The 24,491-nt window shown below is 39.5% G+C and overlaps 6 protein-coding genes across 8 annotated transcripts; 3 read left to right on the top strand and 3 right to left on the bottom strand.

Moving 5' to 3' along the window:
• The first annotated feature begins 2,085 nt into the window (after nucleotides 1-2,085).
• Nucleotides 2,086-3,268, top strand: LOC121783979 (auxin-responsive protein IAA28-like). Its single transcript, XM_042182160.1, has 4 exons — nucleotides 2,086-2,367; nucleotides 2,465-2,679; nucleotides 2,860-2,947; nucleotides 3,029-3,268. The coding sequence occupies exons 1-4, from the start codon at nucleotides 2,150-2,152 to the stop codon at nucleotides 3,111-3,113; spliced, it is 606 nt and encodes a 201-aa protein (XP_042038094.1). The 5' UTR covers nucleotides 2,086-2,149; the 3' UTR covers nucleotides 3,114-3,268.
• Nucleotides 3,269-4,736: 1,468 nt separating this feature from the next.
• LOC121785035 (probable clathrin assembly protein At4g32285) lies at nucleotides 4,737-7,373 on the bottom strand. 3 transcript variants are annotated; one of them, XM_042183370.1, is made up of 3 exons: nucleotides 7,067-7,373; nucleotides 4,896-6,843; nucleotides 4,737-4,799 (listed from the first exon to the last, which is right to left on the bottom strand). In XM_042183370.1, the coding sequence occupies exon 2, from the start codon at nucleotides 6,816-6,818 to the stop codon at nucleotides 4,902-4,904; it is 1,917 nt and encodes a 638-aa protein (XP_042039304.1). In that variant the 5' UTR covers nucleotides 6,819-6,843; nucleotides 7,067-7,373; the 3' UTR covers nucleotides 4,737-4,799; nucleotides 4,896-4,901. The 3 variants fall into 3 exon arrangements, with proteins under 3 accessions (XP_042039304.1, XP_042039303.1, XP_042039302.1); XM_042183369.1 differs by having other exon boundaries at nucleotides 4,737-6,848; XM_042183368.1 differs by having other exon boundaries at nucleotides 4,737-6,843.
• Nucleotides 7,374-10,348: 2,975 nt separating this feature from the next.
• Nucleotides 10,349-11,702, bottom strand: LOC121785487 (glycosyltransferase BC10-like). The gene has a single exon (XM_042183933.1). It carries the CDS (start codon nucleotides 11,685-11,687, stop codon nucleotides 10,464-10,466), a length of 1,224 nt encoding a protein of 407 aa, XP_042039867.1. The 5' UTR covers nucleotides 11,688-11,702; the 3' UTR covers nucleotides 10,349-10,463.
• Nucleotides 11,703-13,809: 2,107 nt separating this feature from the next.
• On the top strand, nucleotides 13,810-15,705 carry LOC121783472. Its single transcript, XM_042181556.1, has 4 exons — nucleotides 13,810-14,177; nucleotides 14,245-14,359; nucleotides 14,455-14,569; nucleotides 14,704-15,705. Exons 1-4 carry the CDS (start codon nucleotides 14,089-14,091, stop codon nucleotides 15,345-15,347), a joined length of 963 nt encoding a protein of 320 aa, XP_042037490.1. The 5' UTR covers nucleotides 13,810-14,088; the 3' UTR covers nucleotides 15,348-15,705.
• Nucleotides 15,706-16,212: 507 nt separating this feature from the next.
• LOC121785414 lies at nucleotides 16,213-19,694 on the bottom strand. The gene is made up of 4 exons (XM_042183832.1): nucleotides 18,774-19,694; nucleotides 18,534-18,689; nucleotides 17,682-17,984; nucleotides 16,213-17,217 (listed from the first exon to the last, which is right to left on the bottom strand). The coding sequence occupies exons 1-4, from the start codon at nucleotides 19,140-19,142 to the stop codon at nucleotides 16,297-16,299; spliced, it is 1,749 nt and encodes a 582-aa protein (XP_042039766.1). The 5' UTR covers nucleotides 19,143-19,694; the 3' UTR covers nucleotides 16,213-16,296.
• A 1,227-nt stretch (nucleotides 19,695-20,921) lies between these two features.
• LOC121785033 (putative L-ascorbate peroxidase 6) lies at nucleotides 20,922-24,137 on the top strand. The gene is made up of 9 exons (XM_042183366.1): nucleotides 20,922-21,223; nucleotides 21,894-22,009; nucleotides 22,219-22,289; nucleotides 22,472-22,514; nucleotides 22,601-22,697; nucleotides 22,791-22,874; nucleotides 23,152-23,273; nucleotides 23,362-23,428; nucleotides 23,570-24,137. The coding sequence occupies exons 1-9, from the start codon at nucleotides 20,967-20,969 to the stop codon at nucleotides 23,670-23,672; spliced, it is 960 nt and encodes a 319-aa protein (XP_042039300.1). The 5' UTR covers nucleotides 20,922-20,966; the 3' UTR covers nucleotides 23,673-24,137.
• Nucleotides 24,138-24,491: the final 354 nt, after the last annotated feature.

The raw sequence follows: 24,491 nt of genomic DNA, 5'->3' as shown, positions 1-24,491 counted from the left end.
AGAATGTGAGTAAGAATGAGTTAGTGGAATATGAGGTCCACTACAAAAAATGGTAAAAAGTGAAATGTGACAAACTATGTGGGACAGATGGAAATGGAAAAATGAGACAAACTATCTGCAGGGACGGATCTAGGAATTCTTAGCAAGAGGGGCAAAAATATACATGGAGAAATTTTAAAATTAAAGAAGGGTCAATTAGTGGAAGATTAATACAAAAATCTCTATAATTGGTTATACATATATATAAACAATGAAATATGAGCAAGGGCATTTGCCCCATCTAGCTTAATGCTAGATCCGTCCCTGACTATCTGGGACTGAGAGTACTTTTTTAATTGTTTTATTCGTGTAGAAAACGTCTTTTGCTAGTCCTCAACTGAACAGTTTCATTAAATGGAGAAAAAGGGAAAAAAAATACTCCACTTTTTTTTTAGTGAAACGATAATATATTACTTTGAGGTTCCCCAAAAGATCTTGTTTTGTACATAGATAATGAGAAGCAAAAAGAGATCAGTTCACTAATTGTATGCCGACACTAAATATGAGACTCGATGGGTGAAAGAAAATTCATAAGACCAAAATATCTAACTTGTATCGGACCAAGTTGGTTTTCAAAATCTTACTGTACGACTTTTGATGATAAAATCCATCAATAATTCAAAAATGTAAATATATACTTATATGTGTCTCGCAAGAAGATGATAAATAATTTGAATACGGTCACATTCATTACATCAACTTGTAATTTTGATAAATAATTTGAATACGGCCACATTCATTACATCAACTTGTAATTTCTAGGATTATAGGGACCTCCCAAACCCTATCCATGTCTATGAATAGACAACATCACTTGGACCCTTTTATTTAGATAGTTGCTCAAATTATTAAATGTATGTAGTACATACTCTAATATATTTCAAAATTGTGGACATATCAAACTAAGCTTCAAAATTTTCTTTAAAATTTGTTAAATTTATCAACGTAGTCAGTGTGAATCAGGTGCGGATGCAAAAAAAATGTTAATTTAAGATCTCCCATTAAACCTATTTTCTAATTCATCTTTTCCGGTCAGGTTCTTCGTTCCCTCTTTCTTTTAGCAATTTCAATAAATTTATATAAAGAAAATAAAGATGTATTTTTAATACAATCAATGATGGTTTTTCATTTAGCATGTGATGACTCAAACCACCGACCTAATAGATAAAGGAGAAATGTTTTACCAACTAAGTTGCAGTTTACGGTGAAAATAAATGAGGTTGAAGCCCCTACCCTCTTATACATGTGGTGTCTACAATATAACCACATCACTAGTTCAATTCGCAAGAAAAATGTCTTTTCGAGATCTCGAATTTACAATTTAGAAAATTCAACTTTTTCCTCTAGGGTTTTTTTTGAGAATTTTTTCCGCGTTGGCCCTTATGTACGTGCAATATATTGATTGGAGTATGGATTAGACTAAACCTAGAATATGTGGGATCGATATGTTTTGTATGTATGTGTGCATGTATTTTTGGGCAATGGCTGATAACTGGGACTACTATGTCGTTCTGCCACCACGTGATCACTTTAATTCCTAATTTTGAAATTTTATTATGTAATTGATTTATTCTAATGATTGCTTATGCTTTAATTAATCCCGAGTTGAATTGCTAAGCTATATATATAGATAAATAGTACTAGTACTAGTTTATTTAAACAATGGAGTACGTATATAATTATAGAAAACATTAAAAACATATATAATTAAATATATTTATATATTATACAAAATATTAATAGTAACATTCAGTGAAAAAATATAGTACTACCAATTATTTAACATAAGATATAAGATTTAGAATAGGAAATATGAAAAAAGCCAAACATGTTCTTAAATATTAGAACATAATTATTTCTCAAATTGTCGAATCACCACCCCTCTTTTGGCCTACCAAAAACTTTATTGTTATGCCCCTCCATCATTTTTTTTATGTTTCCAACCCCACCATTTTTAGCTCTATTTCGATCTAGGGTTTACTTAGAAATTAAAAGTAATGCGTGGCATGTATCCTATATATAGGGAGCATAACATTCAAATCAAAATTGTGAAACTTAGATCTATATTACATTCCATTGGATTAATTAGTTGTACAATCGAAAGGCATTGATGGAACTTGAACTCGGACTTGCTCTTCCCAACCACAACGCGAATAACAATGGATTCAAGACCGAAAACCACAAGGAATATAGACAGAAACGGGTGTTTCTCGAAGATCATAGCGCCACCGGAGTTGGGGGTACGACTTTATCGTTGCTCTCATGGAGCGGCGTTGCAGAGATGGAGGACGGAGTCGGCCGCCCTCCGAAATATAGGAAACGCCACGAGTAAGTCTAATATTTTGTAACCTAGCTAAAGTGATGCATTTCTTTAAATATTTCAATTTTGTTATTTACCTCTTTTTTCTCTTCTTTCTATGAGTAGTGATAGTGGTCGCCGAAGATTCGAGGGGTGGCCACCAACGGACTCGTCGTCCCATCACCGTCGGTCGCACATGACAACGACGAAGCAAGTTGAGAGAAAGTCAATGCACGTGAAGGTGAAGATGGAGGGCGTTGCCATAGGGCGAAAAGTCGATCTTAGGGATTTCGATTCGTATCATGATTTGACAAACACATTGATGGATATGTTTGCTAAATGTATGCCCTAATTTTTCTTTTCCACCTACCAAGACACTTTTTCACTCAAAATTCGTCACAATAACATTGCAACGAATTTTGGTCACTCAAATGTCAAATTTGGGATTGTGACGGAATTTTATGTGTTGGTAACAATGTGTTTTTGTGTGATTTGATGGTTTTTTTTTGTGCAAATTGCAGATAGTAAAATTGAGAGTGGGGAAGAGTACACTGTATTGTACTTGGACAAAGAGGGAGATTGGATGTTAGTTGGAGATTTGGACTGGGAGTATGTATATAATACTTCTACTAGTTAAGTTATAATTAATTTTCTTACAACATACTTAAATTTTTTTAATTTTAATTGCAGGGAATTTGTTGAATCTGTTAGACGGGTCGAGATACTAAAGAATGGCAACAAAATGGGCTTTCGATTATTGTTGTCTAAAAATTAATACCATACGATGTGTATTGCTTGTATTTGTGAAGTATTTCATCGAAAAATTTGTATTTAAGAATTCAAATGTACAAGGAAGTGTAAAGAAATTGTATTCAAGAATTGTGTGTAATTACAAGTCACATCCATAGATAATGAATGAATCGAATCGAATCGAACCGAACCGAACTGAACTTTATTGGTCCATACTCAATTTTAGGACGTAAATGGCATTTTTGAGCTCCTCTTTCAACTGCATTTTGGGCATTTCAAATCTATTTCTGCACAGCGGAAAATCAGTTCCCACTGAAGGTGTTTGCCGAAATGTCTTAAAGACATTCACACAGTAAAACACCTAATTTTACTTTTTTTTAGCAACCTACTCTTGTTTTCAAATATCCCTTTCAGTGAATGCTATCCAACAAGACGATTGATCTTGGAATTTAAGAAGTTATTAAAATTGAAAAACCAAATTTTTATCAGTTTGCATATTATTGAAGTTGTTATTCCATTTTATACTCCATAACACATGTACATTGGAGTAGTAATTTGAAGACACTTTCACCACAATGTAGTCAATATGGATTTTTTTCTCCTTTTTCTCTCCTCTCTCTTGTTCGTCGATTTTCTTAGTCCCATGACAGTTTCTTCATCTTTTTCGATAGATTTCTTCTGTATTTTGATTCTCCATTTTTCAGAGGAGTTAGTCAAGTACCACATTTGTTAGTAAAAATTGAAGTCCTGTTTAGTTATATTGATTCAGATGCTGTGGACATCCTCGTTGAAATTTGTCATCAACTGTTTTTGCTGACTGTAAAATTTCTCATCATCACATGGACCTATGTGAACAACATCGATCCATATGAACTACGACACTGGATTGTCATAGCCATTGGGCAATCAATTTTTTTAATCCAACTTTTTTATTAATCCTAATTTAGATCAATGATCATAACTAAGCTTTTATTTTAGAAAAAATAATCATGAAGCTAATGTTGACTAGTAAACGGTCCACACACCAAAATTAATTCCACCAAAACAGACTAAGCCTCTCACCTAAATTAAATTCACCAATTCAACGATAACGACGTTGCACTCTACAACTCCAACCTGGATACCTTTTTCTCAAATCAATTTCCACTATTTCCAAATTTTCACGCCAAGATATGGTAGTCCATCTTTTTTGAATCTAGTCCATTGACGAAGAAATCAATTTCCAATGAGACCACGACGAAAAACACACACTACCTCCGTCTACTACCAATAATCTTAGTAGTCGATGGCACAAGTTTTATGCAAAATTGGTAAAATGTGAGACAAAAATATAGAGAAAAAATGATGGCGGCATTTTTAGTGGCTTAGTCTGATAACCAGAAAAGAAATATGGACACATGACAAGATCATATCAATCTTCAACTTCCAGAAATGAGAGAATCTACATGAATAAAAATTTATCTAGAAACCACTAATATTCCATACCCAAATTTGGATTATCACTGTATTAGCACACTTAGTTAGTTACTACTACTAAACAACCAAAATCCACTAAAGACAGACAATCTTGCAAGTCATGTCAGATGCAAATGGTTCTAAACAATACTATTAGTTTCCCTACAAGTAGAAATAAGCCTAATCCAAAATCTAGATACACAAAATTATCATATTAGGAAGAAAAGAATAGAATTAGTTGTTCTAGAACAAGCACCTGCAATCCCAAATAAAAATAATATTACAAAACAGAAATGCACAAATGCCAGCAAAATCACATCAAATACATTGAATATCACATAGAAAAATTTACCAAGAATCAGTAGGGTGTATAGTAGTAACCAGCAGGTGGCACTCCAACTCCGTTCACTGGTGGCATGCCGTACGGCATTGGAGGCTGTACGCCTGGAGCATGATATCCGCCTGCACCGATCTTGGCCAGGCTCGTCTGGCCTTGCATCCCGTCTCTGTGATACTGCTGCCACACCATCTGCTCCTGCACCAGCAGTTGCTGCTTCTTCTCCATGTCGGCCATCTGCACGTACGAAGGAGGCGCAATGCTTAAAGACGCAGCAAATGGATCCTGTCCCACTGTCTGAACTGTTCCATCGGGCGCAGGGAGTGCCAGGACTGGAGTTTTACTCGCTCCAGGACCTGGCAGCGCAACGCTGCTGGCACTGCCACCACTCAAGTGAGAAGTGCTCACATGCTGCTTAACCATTCCCTGATCATACATGCCATTCAATAGCAACGGATCAAGTCCACCGCCCATTGAAGCCTTTTGCTGAGACAAATGGCTAGCAGTTTCGACAAGAGCCAATTCCCAATCAGCCTTGCCCGTCTCTGCAGCCGGATTTTGCCAGGCGGAAGTCACCTCCGATTCCCCATTCGAATGGAATGCTTCCCACGAGCCATTCCCGTTGTTGGCCACCGGTCCAGCAAACAGTGCCAGAGCAAACTTATTCCCTTGATCATCAGCAGTCACTCCCTCATCCCTTAGATCCAGCAGATCGCCTTGAACGGCGGGCTTAGGAGGCTCTGGCTCAGGTTGTGGTGGGGGAGTATGGTCCTCAGGAGGCGGCAGCGCCTTAGTCTCTTGCACCGGCTCTTCCTCCACAGGAGGAGCCGGCAATGCCTCCACCTTCCTCTCTGGGCTCTTCGTCACTTTAGCCCTGTCCCTCACAAATTCCTCCAAAGTCTCCAACAATTTGCCAGTAATTTTCTGAACTTCTGGAAACTCAGAAGACCTCGACACACCAATGTCCTTGCACCAGTTATAGAATCCAATCAATTCGTCTATCTGCTTCGCTGAGCTAGCATAAGCATCAAAGGCCTTGACACAATCTTGATACTCCATATCAAAGAACTTGTCAAGAAGCACAGCCAAAACCTCACAGATATCAGCATACAGCTTGAAGCTCTCCTTAACAATAGCATACATTGCAACCAGGATCATCCTCTCATTCTTTGCCAAACCCGTAGGCCGGCAAGACAAAAACCGATCCAACAGCCTCTGCAAATGACTCATCTTCCCAAAGATCCTCTCGGGCGCCATATCCCTAAGAGGAGTAGCATCTTTCTGCGCCTGTGTCGACTCTCTCACATCACCGGACGACCTAGATCTGCGCATCCCATAGGGCTCCTCCCGATACTCGTGACTATACTCGTATCCATTACCCCTGTTTGATCCCGGTGGTGATCTATAGTTATACCTATCATCTCTAGCACCAGATCTCTCAATCTCACCACCATTCCCACTCTGCTTCCGCTCATAAATCATCATCTCCAGCCTCTGATCCAGGTACAGCGCGTAGGTTCTCACAAAAGCCGAGTGATCCCAAGAACTCGAGTGCGCCTCATCGCGAAAATCAGACATATTCAACAACCTAGTCCCCCTTCTAGTAGCATACATGATTTCCTGCTGGAAGACAGCATCTCCTTCATTGAGCAATCGATGAATAAGCATCAAACATTTGAGAGCCACAATCCAATCACGCGTTTTCCCCAACCTTCTAGACACAGCGACTACACAGGCGCTAACATACCCTCGGGAAAACGAAGTCAACTGGAGAATCTCCCTCAAATACTTCTCCGACGCCGGATCGTCGTCGTGGCTAGTGGCTTTGACTATGGCGACCTCCAGCTCCGGCGCCATGTTGCTCGCGACCTTAGCGATCCCGATGCTGGTCTGATCCTTCACCGCCCCGATCGCTTTCCGTATCGTGCTCGGCGCCATCGCTCTATCCGATCTCGTCGATACCCTACGCTAACAACACCAGAAACAAAATTCAACGCAAAATCATACCCTAAATCACTCGGTACACTCAATTCAGCTAAGAATCACAAAATTCCAGCAACTTAACCAACCAATTTCAATCAAAACAAATAAAAAAAAGTTAACAGTCAGCTCCATTTAAACGAAAACACAAACATCCGGCGATTAATTAACAAAAATCAAACATATGGAGCCTTCAATTCATTCACCTTCCCAGAAAACGAGGAACTGGAGGCGCTGCAGCTGCAGTAGTGTGTGATGTATGAAATTGGGGGTTTCTGGTGGAGGATGCGGCGATTCTCTCTCTAGATTTGCTGCGAACTTGGGGAGAGAGAAAGATATAAAAATGGAATGGAGGGTAAAAACAATAAAAAAAAATAGGAAAAAGAAAGGGAAAGGGAAAGGGGAATAGAAAGGTGGATTGAAATGGTGCGGTTAGATCCAGGAGAATCACGGCCGTCGATTTTGATCGGAAACAATATATTGAAGGAGGCGGTGGTACAGTTGGTGTGAGTTGCTGCTCGGTTGTCTCTACCACTTGAATTCTTTGATGTGTTTGTTTACATTATTTTTTTAAAATTAAATTAATGTAATTTAATTTAATTAATTTCTAAAGGTCAATATTTTTTAAAGTAGATCTACAAATTTTAATGCAAGATTTTGTTGAATTTGCTAATGGAAAATTTTATGTAATCTATTGTTTTCCTAAGATTATACTACTATAATTAACTTTCCTAATACGATATTCGTATATTTAATTGTATTTTGATGTAGTATATATGGAAATGATTATCATTGATATTGTTGATATGTTTACCATACAAATTTTGGATAATATGTCACGTCAGAGTCATCGTTGATATGACACTTATGGGGTGATTCATTAATTTTTATTTAATCTAATGCAAAACAGATAAGTATTGATCTCATAGTATATTACATTAGCACAGACTAGAGACTACAAACAAATACAATAATGGGAAGTGGAGTTTTTCATTTTCATGGGTTCAAACTCTATTATTGGTTAGAAGATTTTAGGTCTTAATATAAAAATCTAATCTCATAAGATTAATTTAACTTTATTAAAGACGAGCTTGAAACCAGCTTGAAACGCCTGTAACTATAATCAAATAAAAATAAATAAATAAGTCAAAAGATTAAAAATAATTGTCCATTCATAACTCAAACTTTCAAGCTATTGATTGGGTAAAAATATCTTATCAATTAATTATTACTACTTGTTAGAAAAATGTGATTTCGGTCGCAACTATAAGACACGAAAAGTTAATGAAATATGAGTCAACTTTTTTATATTGATTTTATAATAAAATATGAGTGAAGTGAATTAGTGAAATGTGTGACTTACTTGCCATTTATGGTAAAAGTAAAATAAGTATAACTTTATCATGGACGGACCGAAATGACAAAATGTGACTCTTATTGTAGTATTGTAGAATGGATGAAGTAGTATTAGGTCATCCGCATCGCTGTCTCTTATCTGTCTCTTAACCGTCTCATCTCTTAACTATTCATGGGTCCCACTGTAGTTTTCACTTCATCTCTTAACTAAGAGACAGAACCTGCAACCCTCCATCTCTTATTCGTCTCTTAACCATCTCTTAACTTACCATTCATTCAATTTCATTTTTTATTTTTTTCCAACAAATTCAATTAATAAAAAACACACTTCATTAAATAAAATAAAAATACAACTTAAAATCCTAAAAAATACATAATTAAATTCGTGGCAAAATTAAAAAAACATAATTTAAAATACAATTTTATAGAAATTAAAAAAACTACTCCGCCGGCGAATCATCTCCCGAAGGCGGTGGCGATGCACTCAAGCTACCTGGAGGCGGAATACCAATTTGTCTTCCCATATACTCAATTCCGGCAAGATGGGCTTGGTATTGTGGAGACGTCATGCGGGAAGTGTCCGCCATCGTGGCGGTCAAGTACATGGACAATAGGCTGTTCGAGCCCGAGCTCGCCTGGCTTGATTCGCCTTGGCCCCTCCTCCCTCTAGCCGCCTTGGTCCCTTGCGGCCGACGGCGCACACGGGATGACCCCCCGGCATCGTCTGTCGTGCCCTCAACCTCATGCGAGGTAGTCTCTTGTACGGCGCTGCCCGAACCGCCCCCACTAGACGAGTATTGGCCACCCGCCGTGTGCTTAATGCACTTCGAGGTCGAGCCCGAGCTGGACCGCACACCGCCGGCCCACCTTTCCTCATCTTTGACGGCCTCCCAGACATGGGAGATCGACATGTCTGAATTCTTTGTCGGTGTCGTCGAAGTAGACTCGCAAAGCCGATCTCAGAATGTCGGCTCCCGTGACTCCGCTTTGGTAATGAGACGCTTTTCTTGTAGATGCCGCAAAATTTTTTGACCTCCCTGTCGACTCGGTCAAAGTAAGCGCGGAGCATCTTCAATGTGCGGCGGCAGGACCCTCTTGGCTTGATCTCGTTGTAGGCCTCGGTGACCTTTTCCCAGAAGCACTCCCGGGATTGTTGATTTCCGACGATGGGATCGTACGAGACGCTGATCCAGACGTTGTACACTGTCATCGTGTCCTTGCACTGTACGGATGCCGGCATACATCCTCATCCTCCTCGGCCGCCTCCCCCTCTTCCTCCACGGCGTCGAATGCCCTGGAGCTTCCACCGCCTCATCCTCCTTCCGGATGGGGTTCATCAGGATAATCCTCCGGAGTTTGGGATAATCCATGCGAATACCTCGGTGCGGAGGGACGAGCGTATGCATCCACATCAAAATGGGGTGGTTGGTACCCCCGGCGTCGATGAGCCCTGGGTGCTCGGCGTAGACGAACCGGAACCGGAACCACCCAACACGTTGTACATGCCCCCAGTCGCCAAATGCGTTGATGTCAAACCCACCGGAGCCGCCACCGCCAGAGTTTCCGTCGCCGGACATTTTGTGATGAGAGGTTAGATGAAATTGGAGAGGAAATAGAGATGATTTGGAGGATTTGATGTGTATTTGTTTGTGAAATGAAGATGAAATATGAGTATTTTATAGAGTAAAAAAAGGAGAACGGTGCGAGTGGCCTTTCTAAGCAATTCATCCACGTTTTAGCTCGTGCATTTTCTCTACACATTATTAGAAAAAAAGTCATTATCCACCTGACACATGATTTGAGTCACCATAAGTTGTACCCATAATCATTGACCATCTTTAACAACGGCCCATATCTTGGTTTAGACATTATACTGAGATACCATAACTTTTAATTGGCCCAATCAAACAAAACCTATGAAACCCAACTTTGTATTTCGAACCAAACCGCATATAGTCATAGACTTTAACCCCTTTTTCTAAAGTAGTAGTATCAATCCTTCTATAATCAAAATTCATAAACACTTTAACCCCTTTTTCTAAAGTACAATTTCTTTAACATAAAACTATCCCACTAAATGGAAAAAAGAATCAATCTATCAAAATTTGAGAGAATAGAAAGGGAAAGATAGGTTAGAAACAAAAGCACGGGTTTTTCCCGCCTTTTCGCTTTATTAATTTCATTTTACAGTGTACTTTATATTCTACACTTCATTACTATCATCGTTACAAAATCTAAAAAAAAAAATCAATCTTTAAAAATAACATCATTCGCAATCTCCAACAATCGGTGCAGTGCACCTGGCGAGAACTTCCTCGCAAACAGAAACGGATCGTGCCTCCTCCGCCTCTCCACCACAACCGTCACAGACGAATTAGAGCTGTCCGATCTCACCTCTTCGTCACCGTACCTAGGCCTACTCCCGCGAAGGGCCCTGATCAGCTCGGGGCGCACCTCATCCGCCACGTAGGTCCGCGGATGCCCCCCTCTGCTCCCCCTCCAGTCCACGTGCGTAAGGGTGCAGGGCGTGCACCCCCGCGGGTCCACCATGCTCAGCAGCGTAGGGAAGTAGTGCTCCTCCGGGTAACACGTGTCATCGCGCAGGCACGCCAGCTGGAACTTCGACCAAAGCCTCTTGTCACGGACAATCACCCTCGCATGCTTCCTCTTCACCGCCCAGAACTGGGACCCAATCCGGAAATCACCGAAACCCACCTCCGGCAGCATCGCGTGCTCCCCACGCGCCGCCCATCTCTCCCACGCGCCGGGCTCGTTCGACAGAATCTCGACGAAGCTCCGCCGCGACTTTGTCAGTATCCTATAGGTGTAGCTGAAGGAGTGGAGCGGGACGCACGAGGGCGAGAGTAGGGCGAACATCGCGTTCGCCCCGTCGTCGAGCAGCGCGTGGGCGAGGAGCCTGCGCGCCGCCGCGATCAGCGTTGGGGTATTGCGGCGCGTGGGTCTCGACGGGATGGTCCTGTTCGCGAACGCGCCGGCGGAGGGGGCCGTGAAGTTGTCGGCGGCGTGGATGTATATGTTGTACCGCTCCGCGGCGGCGCGTGAGAAGAATCGCTCCCACAGCGGCGCGTGGGGGAGGGAGGTGGTGGCGAGGAACATGAATGCGAGCTTCTTGACGGGTCTCGCAGCCGGGTCGACCCGGGAAGCGAGGTTGAGTAGTGATTGATCTTCGGCTTCTTCCGCCGCCGCCGCCGCGGCCCTGGCGGCGGTGGGATTCTTGATCTTGGGGTGTGGAAGTGTGTTTCTTACTTGGCTTGTATCAGTGGTGTGGTTGGTGAAGGGGGGTGGTATAGTGATGGGGAGTGGGGAAGTGATGGGGAGTGGGGCAGTGGCGGCGCCGCCGCCAACGGTGGCGGAGGTGGTGGCGGAGGGTGCGGTGAAAGTGAAGATGACGGCGAGGGGGAGGCAGAGGAGGATGGCGCAGAGGAGGGAGAGGGGGGTGGGGGGCAGCATTGCACCTATGGGGGTGGGAGTGGTGGTGTTTTTATTTTTTATATGTGATGGAAAAATAAATTAAATAACTAGAAATAAATGATAGTAATAATTACAAGCAGCCAAGAAGAGTTTGTGTACAAAAAAGCATTAATGGAAATAGACTAGTATTGATATTTTTTGGGGGGGTAGATTGGGTTTTGGGATTTTGTGTTTAGGGTGTGGTGATTTCTATTAAATGAATCTTTTATTGGTGTTGAAAGTTCAATGATGTAATATGATGGATAATGATATAGATATTAAATAGAAATGAGGGTTCAAGTTGTATAGCATTTTGTGGTGGGGAGAGACAAATGGCTTACATGCATGAAATTGTGTAGTGTATAATGATAGTGAAACATTTAAATTGTGTGGGGTCACGAGCAAATGGATATAGTTCCTTTTTTATATATGGATTAGTTTAAATCGTGATGAAGTGGAGAAAAGCATGTCCATAGCATATCAAGTGTCATGCTATTTTATGTACAATATGTAGTAGTGATTTTTTAAATAAAGATTTATTCGCTTCCACCAATTTTTTTAAGAAAATCGATTTAATTGAGATATATAAATAAAAATAATTTTAAAAAGTTAGAAATGAAAAAATAGGAAAAGTAAGCTAATAATGTAATATTAAATGTTGTTTATATTAATGATTGGTGATAATTTTAACGAACAAAGCCCAATATTGTGTTACTAATTGGGCTCGAAATATAATCGATCATAATATAGAATACCAACTATTAATTAATACAAAAGTGTATAAAATTAGAATACCAAATCATAAAATATAAACATATTCAATACAATTGCTTGATGCTCAACTGCTCCACTAGCTACTGATAGATTTAATTAAGACAGTCAAATTTGACTATTGATTTACTTCTATAGTTTGGTAAGTATCATTTTAATTGAGGTAACATATATACCTATATATCTCCGCCTTACGCATTAATTACCTTATAATTTTATCACTTATTTCAATTGTAAATAATCACTATCATTGACTGGAATCCAACTTAAAAGTATGCCCGAGAGTTTATTGATGAATCACAAATTAGAGGGGTTTAAGTCGGATTTGGATCCCCTGCGGTGCACAGCAGTTTAAGTCGGATTTGGATCCCCTGCGGTGCACAGCACTGCTGTGCACCTCACAAAATAATTTTCTAATAATAAAAAAAATATATTTTTTTATTGTTTTGTGAGGTGCACAGTAGGGGATCCAAATCCGGTTTAAGAATTGTTATTGCGGCGCTGAGAGCAAAATGTCACCTCAACTTGCTACAATGGCACTAGTTAGTCACAAATTGATAGTCACATTAAAAATCATAACACACTATAATGAAATTAATTAGCCGTGCATCGACCTAGTGAAAGAGCCATAAATATTTTTTTGGGATATAAGTTTTGTTTAAAAAAGGTCAATAATAAAGTCATGTTCTAAACTAAAAATATTTTAACAACTTTTTCTCTCGTATCTTTCATTCTAACCAATTTTATAAAAAAAATCATATCTTTATATCAAGATTAAAAAAATCATATCTTTATATCAAGATTATTTATTGTTGACGAGTGAAGTATTTATTGTTGACGAGTGAAGTATTTATTGTGGCGAGTGAAGTATTATATCGTTAGGACTCCACTCTACATCCCTCAATCCGCATCACTTCACTCCTGAATCAAAACTCTTGTAAACGAGCCAATCTCAACATCAAATATCACTAGTTAGAACCTTTCAACATTATACTTAAGTAAAAATTCATTTAATATAAGTAAGAACAAAATAAAATAAAGAAACTTCACCCCAGTAATTCATTTTTCCAAGTTCGAATATCATCAACAAAACTAATGCATTCATCCAAATGAAGAAATATCACGAGTTTGAATTTCACCAACGAATCCAACGGCGTGATCCTGGGTTTAAGGGTGAGATAGGGGTACTGACAGTGCCAAAATATGAAGATCTTTGAAACTGGGAAGCTGGCATCTGGCGCTGTGGGGGACACACACCACTGCTTCACTTCTTCCAAATTAATGATTGTCTATAACTTTAAATAAAACCCATGATGAAAAGATTCAATTTTGTTGCCAAAAAAATGAATAAGAAAAGGGATTTCAGTTAAATAAAACCCATGATAAAAAGATTCAATTTTGTTGCCAAAAAAATGAATAAGAAAAGGGACCTTGATTGAAATCCATGAGGGTAATGGACCATTTTGGGGGGGTCACTCTTTGAACCCTGTGGTTTTTTTCCCCACCTATCTGAATACATCCATTTTCTCTTCCCCAAATGCAGCAAGAGAAAGCCCTCTTTTTGTAGGTGTTTTCTCATCACCATCATCAACAACCCATCCTTCTCTCTCTTGATTCCCTGGAAGGAAGGATGCCAAGACCCTATGAGTGTGTGAGAATGGCTTGGCACAGTGATAGGCACCACCCCATCAGGGGTTCTCTCATTCAAGAAATTTTCAGGTACTTTCACTGTGTGTGAGTGAGTATGTGTTTGGGAGGTGTTCTTGAAGTGGGATATGTTTTGTAGGATTGTGAATGAGGTCCATTGTTTAGCTACTAAGAAGAATAGGGAGTGGCAAGAAAAACTCCCCATTGTTGTGTTGAAAGCTGAAGAAATCATGTATTCTAAAGCAAACTCTAAGGTAGGTTTATGGCTTATTAGCTGAAAATCTCCCTTGGTTTCATCCAAGATTTCTTTTTTATTTTGCTCCCACTTCATTTTTTGATCTTGGGTTAGGCTGAGTATTCTGATCTTGATACACTTTGGGAAAGAGTAAATGATGCCATTGACACCATAATCAGAAAGGATGAGACCTCTGAAACTGGGGAATTCTTGCACTCTTGTATTGAAGGTGTGTGTGCTAACTAGTAACATTCTCTTTCTATGTATGTTGATTTTGTAGAGCAAGGTTGTTTTTAACTTGGGTATTCAAGAAAATCTTGCTAAAAATGTACTCATATATTTGTTTGTCTCTGTTATGACTAGCTGCATTGCATTTGGGTTGCACTCCTAGGAGATCATCGAGAAGCCAACGTAACGGTTCGCCTAGATGCTACCTAAGGCCGGATAATGTAGAGGGTGGTTTTGTTTCTCACACCAATTTGAGCTTGGAGATTTATGGAAAATTTGCTAAGATTAGCCCCCTCATCCTCCATTGCCCACACTACTCAACACTCGATGCCAAGAATCCCTCACCTTCGTGCATCAAGGGTCACGGTTGTAGTTTTCAATCAAGAAATCCCAGTCATGTCAAAAAAACTGTCATGCTGCCCAACAATTCTGTTCCGGGTGATGACCAAGCTTCTAACTCATCGAAACCGTGGCATGTGTTTCCTTTGCACTATGGTGATGATCTTGAGCCTTTGACAGCTTCGTTTACCAATCCCCAACTCGTGGATAGTGATAAAATTGGTCCCCAACGAAGTTATCCCGCCTTAACTTTGGATGCTCGTTGTCCATCCAATCATGAAGAAATAGAGCAGCAGGTCGACTGCGACTTAACATTGCGGCTGGGTTCTCTAGTAGCTCCTCATGCTAGTATTGAGAATAGTTGTCCTCTACGAGTGCAATATGGCAATAGGAGCACTGTGGATCGGATCAAATCCAAGAGCCATCGTCTCAAGGATTGAACCACGATCTGTCAAGCAGGCTTGTTTTGATGAGAATAATATGCTGACATTGTACAGTGGGGAATGGTTTGTTATTATCAGCTCTTTTCGTTGATGATGATCTCCGATGCTTTTGTAACTAAAAATCTGCTTTCATCAGGTACATTCTAGGTTGGTTAGTTTGTGCATCAAATATGTGAATTGCTCGTTCATAGTTATTTCTAATTAGAGGGATTCACTCAGATTGATTGTTAGTTTCTGTCAGCAGGCATAGAATAGCTCGTAGATTTGCTAAAAAACCTCGATTTGTAACTTATATGACTAATGAAGTGCAGAATCTACAATAGTTTTTTGCTCTGCCTTGAATGGACATCTTTTATAAGCAGGCTACACGAAGAGGCTAATGACATTCCATTCGTTTCATTAAGAGCCGAGTTTTGTCGACATTCCATTTATATTCTAAATTATGCTTTATTAGGTTATAAAGCATGGATAGCATTTCCATTATCCTCATTTTCACTTATATGAGTGATTATAAATCATTCTTTCGTTATTTGTGTGGATCATGTTGATAGAAGTGGATACATTGTGGGCCTACTGTCAACGAAATTTACTAATCATTGTTCTTGTTTATCATTTTACTTGGGAACGAGAGAGCGATAGATCGTCATCCTTTGACCCCCATCGCTCTTTGGATGTTCCCAGAGGGACTTAAACGACCCTTTTCGAGTTCCACTAGAGAAAAAGGATGTATTTGCCATCATTTAAAGTCAGTCACTTTTTCTATAGCTTTAGCAGCACTGGTTATGAGTTTGCAGGTCCATAGCATCTTTCTTTTTTCTAGTGACTGCTCGGCTTCTATAGTTGTTCGATTGAACAAATCGCCTTCAAACTTTAAGACATGAATCCTATATTGCTTTCTTGATTGAGTATTACATGAGTATGTTTTATTGTAAACATGAATTTACAGTCAATCGGAGGTAGGAGACGATGCCGATGTGGTTAGGGAAGACAGGGGAGACGGCGTCGAGGAGGATGAGGCGGGAGAGATCAAGCAGCTGTAGTTGAACTCTATCTGCAGCCGTTGATGGAGACAGAAGTAAGAGACAGTGCTCTTCTTCTCCTCCTCCTCGAGCTCCTTCAACGGTATGGCTGCGAGAAATCTCTTTATGAACTCTCTGCAGCATTCTTTCCCACTGCATATCACCTCGACTTTGCCCGTGCTTTGCTCGCTCTCCGCTGTTTCGGCCGCCGGCTTATGCACCTGAATCACGGCCTTTTCGTCGAACCTTATCATGTATGCCTGGTTGCACCCCTCGTAGAGCCGCTCCCCCAGCGTGTCGATGATGTAATACGCGTCCGCCTCGACTTTCAGCACGAAGAAATGGTCGTTCCAGCTCACGATGTATATCCTCGGCGCCGTGTCGCCGCCGCCGCCGCGGATCTCGTCCCATAAGTCATCGAACGACATGGCCCCCTTCAGCGAGTCGAACGTCTCGGCCCCGAAGAACCCGACGAACGACTCGTTGCGGGAGATGGACACGGGCCGGATGTCGGCCCTGAGGACGGTCTCGAGGTCGAAGTGCTTGTTCGGGAAGTCCTTGACGTAGGCGGCATCCTCGCACAGCTTCCGCCACTCTGACGAGCCCTGCATTATGAGGTCGTCCAGCTCCGACCGCCCTGGCATGGCGTTCGGGTTCGAGTGGAGCCAGTGGGATATCACGGCCACTAGGGCTGTGCAGGCGCTCGCCCCGGCCGCCTTGTCGCTCCGTTGGTCGAACGAGGCGAAGAAAAACGGAGCCTTGAGCTGTGCTTGACCATCTCTGCTCATCAACTCCTTGTCTTCCCATTCACAAACTGTGTCTGCTGTTTCTGAACGGCCATCTTCTTTCTGGAAGAAAATAGATGCAACTTAAATTCAACAAAAAAAAAGATTTCTCTCTAACTATTAATTATTCAATTAATATTCTTTCATCCCACTAAAAATGACATATTTCTAAAAAAAATACTACTTTCTTTATTTTAATCTGTCCATTTAGCAAGAAATGGTCGCTTTGACTGAGATGTGAGCAATGGAAAAAGTACTACTGTAGTAGGAGTGCTACTATTTTGTGACCATACACAGTCCATTTGCTTAAAAGTCAATACTCTTACATGGAAAAGGTCAAAATCAGACAATGTGGATTTAATCAAACAAATTATGTAATATCAAGTGAAACAAGATTAGACAAGAACTATATGATATTTTTACCAAGTCATATGCACAAAATTGATTATTTTTTTTAACTGAAAAGCACTAGGACACATATAATGTATTTGAATGAAAACATAGAAGAAAGTATAGAAATATTTAACCTGCAATGAGTTTGTTGAAGAAAGGCTAGCTGAGTGAACCCTGGTCTCCTCTTTAGTCTTGGCTCGTTTGAAACTGAATCGTCGGCTCTTCCAACTAAACCATCGGTCTTTTTTGTCGGGCTCCAGGGTCCTCGACTCCGGCACACCCGGCTCGTCCAAACACGCCTCTTCTAGGCTCAATGATCTCCTCCTTGACTTGTCTCTACTCTCATCCGCAAATGAGCATTTCAAATCGATGGATTTCGATCGGCTCGGTGCCGCTGAATTATGGGATTCTCTTATTTCAACACATTTGAACACCATCTAACACATTGATAATATTATAGTAATTACAATTTTAGTCAAATATCTAATCTCATCTAGCTAGGTAGGTAATAACTCAAATCATTTAATAATTCCACACCTTTTCAAACTAGGACGCTATAGTACTCGTGTGACAAAATCTAAATTGGTCGATATTTCTAAAGTGTTCATACTTAATCAAAAACAAAGACTACTTAACTACTCCACCCAATTTAAAATATTTTCTTAAGCATTCAAAACAAGTGGTCTAATCAACCAATTATTTCATTTTATTTTTATTAATTAGGTATCATAATCAATTCTATCAAACCAAAATTTCTATATCTAGTAGTACACCATGTTCACATGCAACACAAGTTTGGCTCATTTCCACTATTTACATTAAATTCTTCACCAAATTGTTAGTTAAATGACAACAAAATTGATCACTACATAAAAATTTGTGGCCGCGAAGCTTCTTAATACGTACTACGTTTTAGATAACTCGATCAACAAAAAATGGTAAATTACCAGAAAAGTCACGAAATTTCACTATTAAACGATATTTACCGTGAGGGCAGCTTCTCTAGCAATTTCATCGATCTGCAAATTTAAATGAAGCTTCTCTTCAATGGAAGAACTCTCCATTTTCGAAACAATTTCAGTTATGTTAATCGAAGCTCCTCCGATCACAGCCATTTTCGCCTTCGAATCGGCCTTCTCCCCCTGTTCCACTTAAAACCGTCATTTTTTTATATTTTAATCAATAGCATGCAAACCACACACGAAATAAATAATTAAACAACTTACGCATATAACACTAAAGGCGACCTCCCACGGCCCGAATTTCTTATCCGAGGCAATCGAGAAACAACAAGTGTTCTCGAACCACGGATCCTCATCCCATTCGACGATTCCTCCGCCTTTCTTCATGTCCCGATTGCTCGACCGCTCGACTTTTTTCCGGGGCTGAAACGGCGACATCAACGGCAAAAACTTCGGCTCGCCTTTCCATTTGATTTTGATCGCCACGAATTTCTGCGCCGCCGCGCCATAGCCGCCGTCTTCGTCATCGCCGCCGCCGTCCTCCGCCATGACCTCGAGCCTCATTAGCCTCATCGCCACCGCAAACTTCCTCGTCGGCGGCCACGGCGACCACTTCCTCATCTTCACCGCCATCGCGAATTCTCTCTCTCTAGAAAACAATAAATTGAATGATTTGTCGATTTCTCTGATTTATTTATTCTCTCCGATTTATTTTTAAGGAAATGAAGGAAACAGAAATGTTTATTTTTTTCAGGAAATGGGGATTTTACGAAGGAAAAAAACAGAGCGGAGCAACCGTTTACAAAATTTGAAAGGCGACGATGGAGCCAATGAGGAGGCGCCACGTCGAAAGTCGTACCAAGGGAGGAACAGGGTATGACGTGGCGCGAGGTGGTTGGACGGGTGTCGAGATACAGTTGTACTTGTATTTGGCGCAGAGTTTGTCGGGATCGTTTGGGGGGCCAATGGCGTCACGCCAAGTGGACGCGGGGGGAAGGAATTTCGGCACGTGGTGTAGGCGTGAAATACGGGTAAATATAGATACGCGTATTTGACGGTATAATGTACGTATTTTCTTTAGAGTAAATGAAATTTAATTTTTTGGTTAACTTTCTAAGAAAGGAAGTAGAAAGGGGAAAAAAGTTGGTATGGTATCAAAATACAAATATTGAAAGTCCAATATTTTTGGATTTGTATGACAACATAAATTTTTTTTAGGTAGATTCCGTGTAATATGCTTAACTCGTATGGTGAAATAAATTTATTCAAGAAGAATATAGCTTAGCGTAGATGAATTGTATGTACAAAATCCACTACATAATATATCCATTATCTTATCCTAATTTTCATATCAAATTATTAGTACATCAACTCCTAATTATATTGCTACGTAATTCGCTATTCCGATACATAATATATCAATTATCTTAATTGATCTCATATCGGTATAAATTAGTATATTATTAATATTTAACACCAAATTGCACATTCTACAAATCCACAAGACCACAACATAATATATCCACCATCTTAATTGATTATATAAATCTATTTATGCCGAATTCATATGGACGAACAAGTCAATGAATATATTGATTTTTGATGCTATTATCTAATATATTGACATTTTATGTGCTATATGGGACAAAATCTTATTCTTTCATTTTTAGATCCATCGATCCATATTTGGTATTATTACTCTGTCATCTATAAAAAAAATTAGTCACGTGAGTTTTAATGAAAAATTGACAAAGTAAATAAGAAAATAAAAAAAAATAGGTAAAGCACGAGGAAGAAAGAGAAAAGGAGGATACAATAGTGTTAATAACTTGAGAGAAACTTTTCAATTTTAGATAGAACTATTTTTTTTGGATGTTCCAAAATAGAAAATTAAGATTCTAAGACTATATTTTACGGACTGGTGGACTACCTCAGGGTTGGTATTAACTTAGTATGCGAATTGTGACCCCATTTATCATAACTACTATCAATATTGGGCCGTTATCTATATCTAATACTCTCTCCGTCTCACATTACTTGAGAAGTTTATTTTCAGCACGAGATTTAAGAAAGTTGTATTTAGTGAGTTAAATAAAGTAAAATAAAGTAAAAGAGAGAATAAAGTAAGAGGGATGAGAGATGACGAAGTAAAAGAAAGAATAAAATAAGTGTGATTAGATGTTTTATTTTTAGCCAAAAAGAGAAATGACTCAAATAATTTGGGATAATCCAAAATGGAATACGACTCAAGTAACTTGGGACGGGAGAGTAAGAAACTAAAAATGAGTTGTTTCAATAATTTCAAAGTAAACCAAACGGCCCATCAACAAATGGGCCAGATCAGTCCAATAACTAGTTATTAAGCATTTATTTTATAATTAATAAGAATAAAAAAATCAAAAATCAGTTGGATAAAAGGCATTAACGGTTCTGAGCTGAGCTTAACAACCTACTAAAATGAACTGCACAACAACCACCGCCGCCGCCACCGCCGATCTGGCGCTGCTGAGCTCAGCAGCCTCTGTTTCCGCCGGGAGAGAGCTCAAGCTCTCTTCGAGAAGCTCTCCGGTGGTTAAGTTCGCCGCGAAAAGGCTCACAATGTCCTGTGCTGCGGCTTCTTCACCTCCTCATTTGGGGAGGCGAGGGCTAATGTATTTAGCTGCGACGCCGTTTCTGATTCCTTTCCCCAAACCAGCAGCTATTGCTGCTGCTGAGTAAGCTTCATTAATGTCTTTCAGTTTATTTGCTTACTTGGCATGTGGTATCAGTGGCTTTTTTAGGTATATGTTTTTGCTGATTTGGATTAGATTGTTTAAATTAGGATCAAGCTGATGTTAATTAGTGAATTTTTTTGTGAGCTGATTAGGTATTTTTAGAACTTAGAAGTCAACATTGTGTATTCTTATTGTTCATTATTAGGCAAATTGATTTAGTTGTGGTTAGAGATGTGATGAAATATAATTGGAATTACTTCAACTGTATATTCACACACATACATACATATATCCATGCCTATAATATTGGTGAGCTTGATTAATGTCTTTCAGTTTTTCTGCTAGCATTGCGTGGAGTATTAGTGTCATTTTAGGTTATGTTTTTGCTGATTTGGATTTGAAATTTGCAACAAGCTGATGTTAATTTGTGAATTTGTTAATGAGATGATTAGGTATTGTTAGAAGTTAGTAACATTGTGTATTCTTATTGTTCATTATTAGACAGATGAACTTATTTGTGCTTAGAGAGTTGATGAAATTGCAGCTGTATATACACACACATACGTACATGTAAATAGGCATATAATATGTCGATGCTAGTTAGTAGTTACAATAATGAGCTCTTTTTATGGGAAAAAATGGCTTATTGATGCTAAGGTTTTAAATTCAGTGAAAACTCCCTGCTGCAAGAAGAGATTAGGAAGGTAATGACCAAGAATAAGGCTCCTGGTTTCCTTCGTTTAGTTTTTCATGATGCTGGAACTTTCGACGAGGGTGATAAAACAGGTATTACGTGACTATAATAATATGTGATGTTTAAGTGTGTGAGATCTGAATATGTGTGATGTTTTATTAATGAAAATGATACTATATTTTTCAGTTGAAACGCATCTCATTCTTGAAAATATTGAGTTGCATGTGTATATCCTGTAATGTATCACTGGTGATTTATATAGAAATTTGGTTTTTTAGCTGATCTTCTCATGTTGTTTTAGGTGGTATGAATGGATCAATTGTTTATGAGCTCGACAGACCTGAAAATGCAGGTCTTCAAAAGACAGTGAAGGCAAGCTCCCCATATACTTCTTGTCTCTAACCTCTTTGTTTTTTTCACTGTATTTGCTCTCAAACGAAGCTCTCAACTATTTTACGTTTCCTTTTAACTTCTCTGTCGAGTTTAGTTATCTGCTTTTGCAACCTTTGCATAAAGTTTAGTCAGCTAACTCCCGATGGATGCATTGTTTTTAGATTCTGGAGAAAGTGAAAGATGAGATGGAATCAGTACGACCAGGTTTTTCGCGAAAAGAATCTTAAAGTTTTGCTTGGTCTAGCAACAATCATGTGCCAAACTAATTCCTTCTTATTGGTGTTTTCTAGCATCCTGGGCAGATCTGATAGCTGTGGCTGGAGCAGAGGCTGTTTTGATATGTGGAGGTCCAGAGATCCCTGTTAGACTGGGAAGAATAGATGCAACGTAAATTTATATTTTTATTTTCCAACATGAATGCGCTCAACTATGATAGCAATTAGTCTCTCACAAGTTGTATATTCGAATATTGGTTCCCAGGGTACCTGATCCCACTGGGAGGCTCCCTGAAGAGACGCTCGATGCAAAGAACATGAAGCAAAGTTTTCAAAGCAAAGGCTTCTCGTGAGTATCGATATCTGAAATTGAAGATTTTCTTTATTTTGTTGTACATTCCAGTAGAACTGAATCTCACATAAAATTCAGCAGGCTTATTTATTGACAGCATCACTCAGACAACAGAAGTATATTTCTTTAACATATCTCATATTTGAAACTTAAGTCTTTCACCAAAGAAGATCACATTAGTATGAAAGTGTAAATCTATGGCCTATTTCTTGAAGTTAACTATATGTATAGTGATACCCATGTGTATAGATATTCATTCATTTTTCATCACTAGAGCCCAGGAACTCGTTGCTCTATCCGGAGCTCATACTATAGGAGGCAAAGGATTTGGAAGTCCAGTAGTGTTCGACAACTCTTATTACAAAATCCTTGCAAAGAAACCAGGGTCATCTTCAGGTACTTTAACCCTTTTCTCCTTTACCATCTTGTTCAACTTCTTTCCTTTTTAGTCAGTGATCATCATTTCTCTCTATCATACACGCAGGCGGCATGTCCAGCATGGTTGGCCTTCCCTCGGACAAGGCACTAGCTGCCGATGATGAATGCTACGGGTATGCCATTCTCTCAATCTTATGTATCTATGTCTGCCTGATGAACACAGACACAAGCACAAAAAACTGGTCCATTCTAATGTTATGTGTGTCAATACAGATTCAGCAACTTTGATCTCCTTCCTTTTTCTATTCAAACAGGTGGATCTCAAAGTATGCAGAGGATCAAAACCTCTTTTTCGAAGATTTCAAGAAAGTCTACACCAAGCTAGTGGACACCGGTGCAACATGGAGCTCTGCGTGAGCTGAGACGAGCACTGGTTTGTTACCGCTTCTAGTTTAGTTTGTAGCATTGTGTTCGTATTGTAGTATCAACATAAAGTAGACAAAATAAACGAGTTCATGTCCCACCAACGTGCAGTAGATGCCGGCTACTAGCAGATAACAAGCCGGGCTCGACACCATCTCTCTTTTCAATGAATAAGTTTAGATGAGAGCATGAGCAGACCCCCACCCTCAAAGGATGGTTGAAACATCATCTTGAGGGCCCTTGTTCCCCCCTCTGTCTAGACAGTTGCATTTAAGTCTTAGAAATGATTTGTGTTTTGGACCTCTCTGAGAGAGAGAGAGTGTGTGTGTTGTGTGTGTTTTCCTTCCACTGTATGTGGTGAAGTTGCTGTGAGATACTGAGAATTTAACTCTATGTTGAGTCAAATCGGATATGAATAATAATACCACGTAATAATAATTCAGTGACAGTAGCATACTACTCCATGTGAAGACAAATACTTGTCTATTATTGAAATGCCATTTTTTTCTTTTTTATTATTATTTTTATTTCTAGTATGTGATGCTTGTATTAAGCCAGCCACACCACTCATTTGCATGATTTATCCATTACTACAGCATTAGTAAGAAAATCTGCATTCTCGTACAAATAAGGGGGCAAAGGTCCACTTTTAAAATCTATATTTAGCTCATTTAGCACTTATTTTCTTGAACTATTGATTATTGAAGCATTTGTATTCAATGTTTGAGAGGATTTAACATGATTTGTGATTGAATAAAACAATGAAAGCAAGCCTCTTTTAGTTAGCACACTATGCTATAAATGATTACATGA

The sequence above is a fragment of the Salvia splendens genome, chromosome 21 (assembly GCF_004379255.2).
Source record: "Salvia splendens isolate huo1 chromosome 21, SspV2, whole genome shotgun sequence".
Classification (NCBI taxonomy): domain Eukaryota; kingdom Viridiplantae; phylum Streptophyta; class Magnoliopsida; order Lamiales; family Lamiaceae; genus Salvia; species Salvia splendens.
The sequence above is the reverse complement of the archived record's forward strand: the minus strand, read 5'-3'. Positions and strand labels throughout refer to the sequence as shown.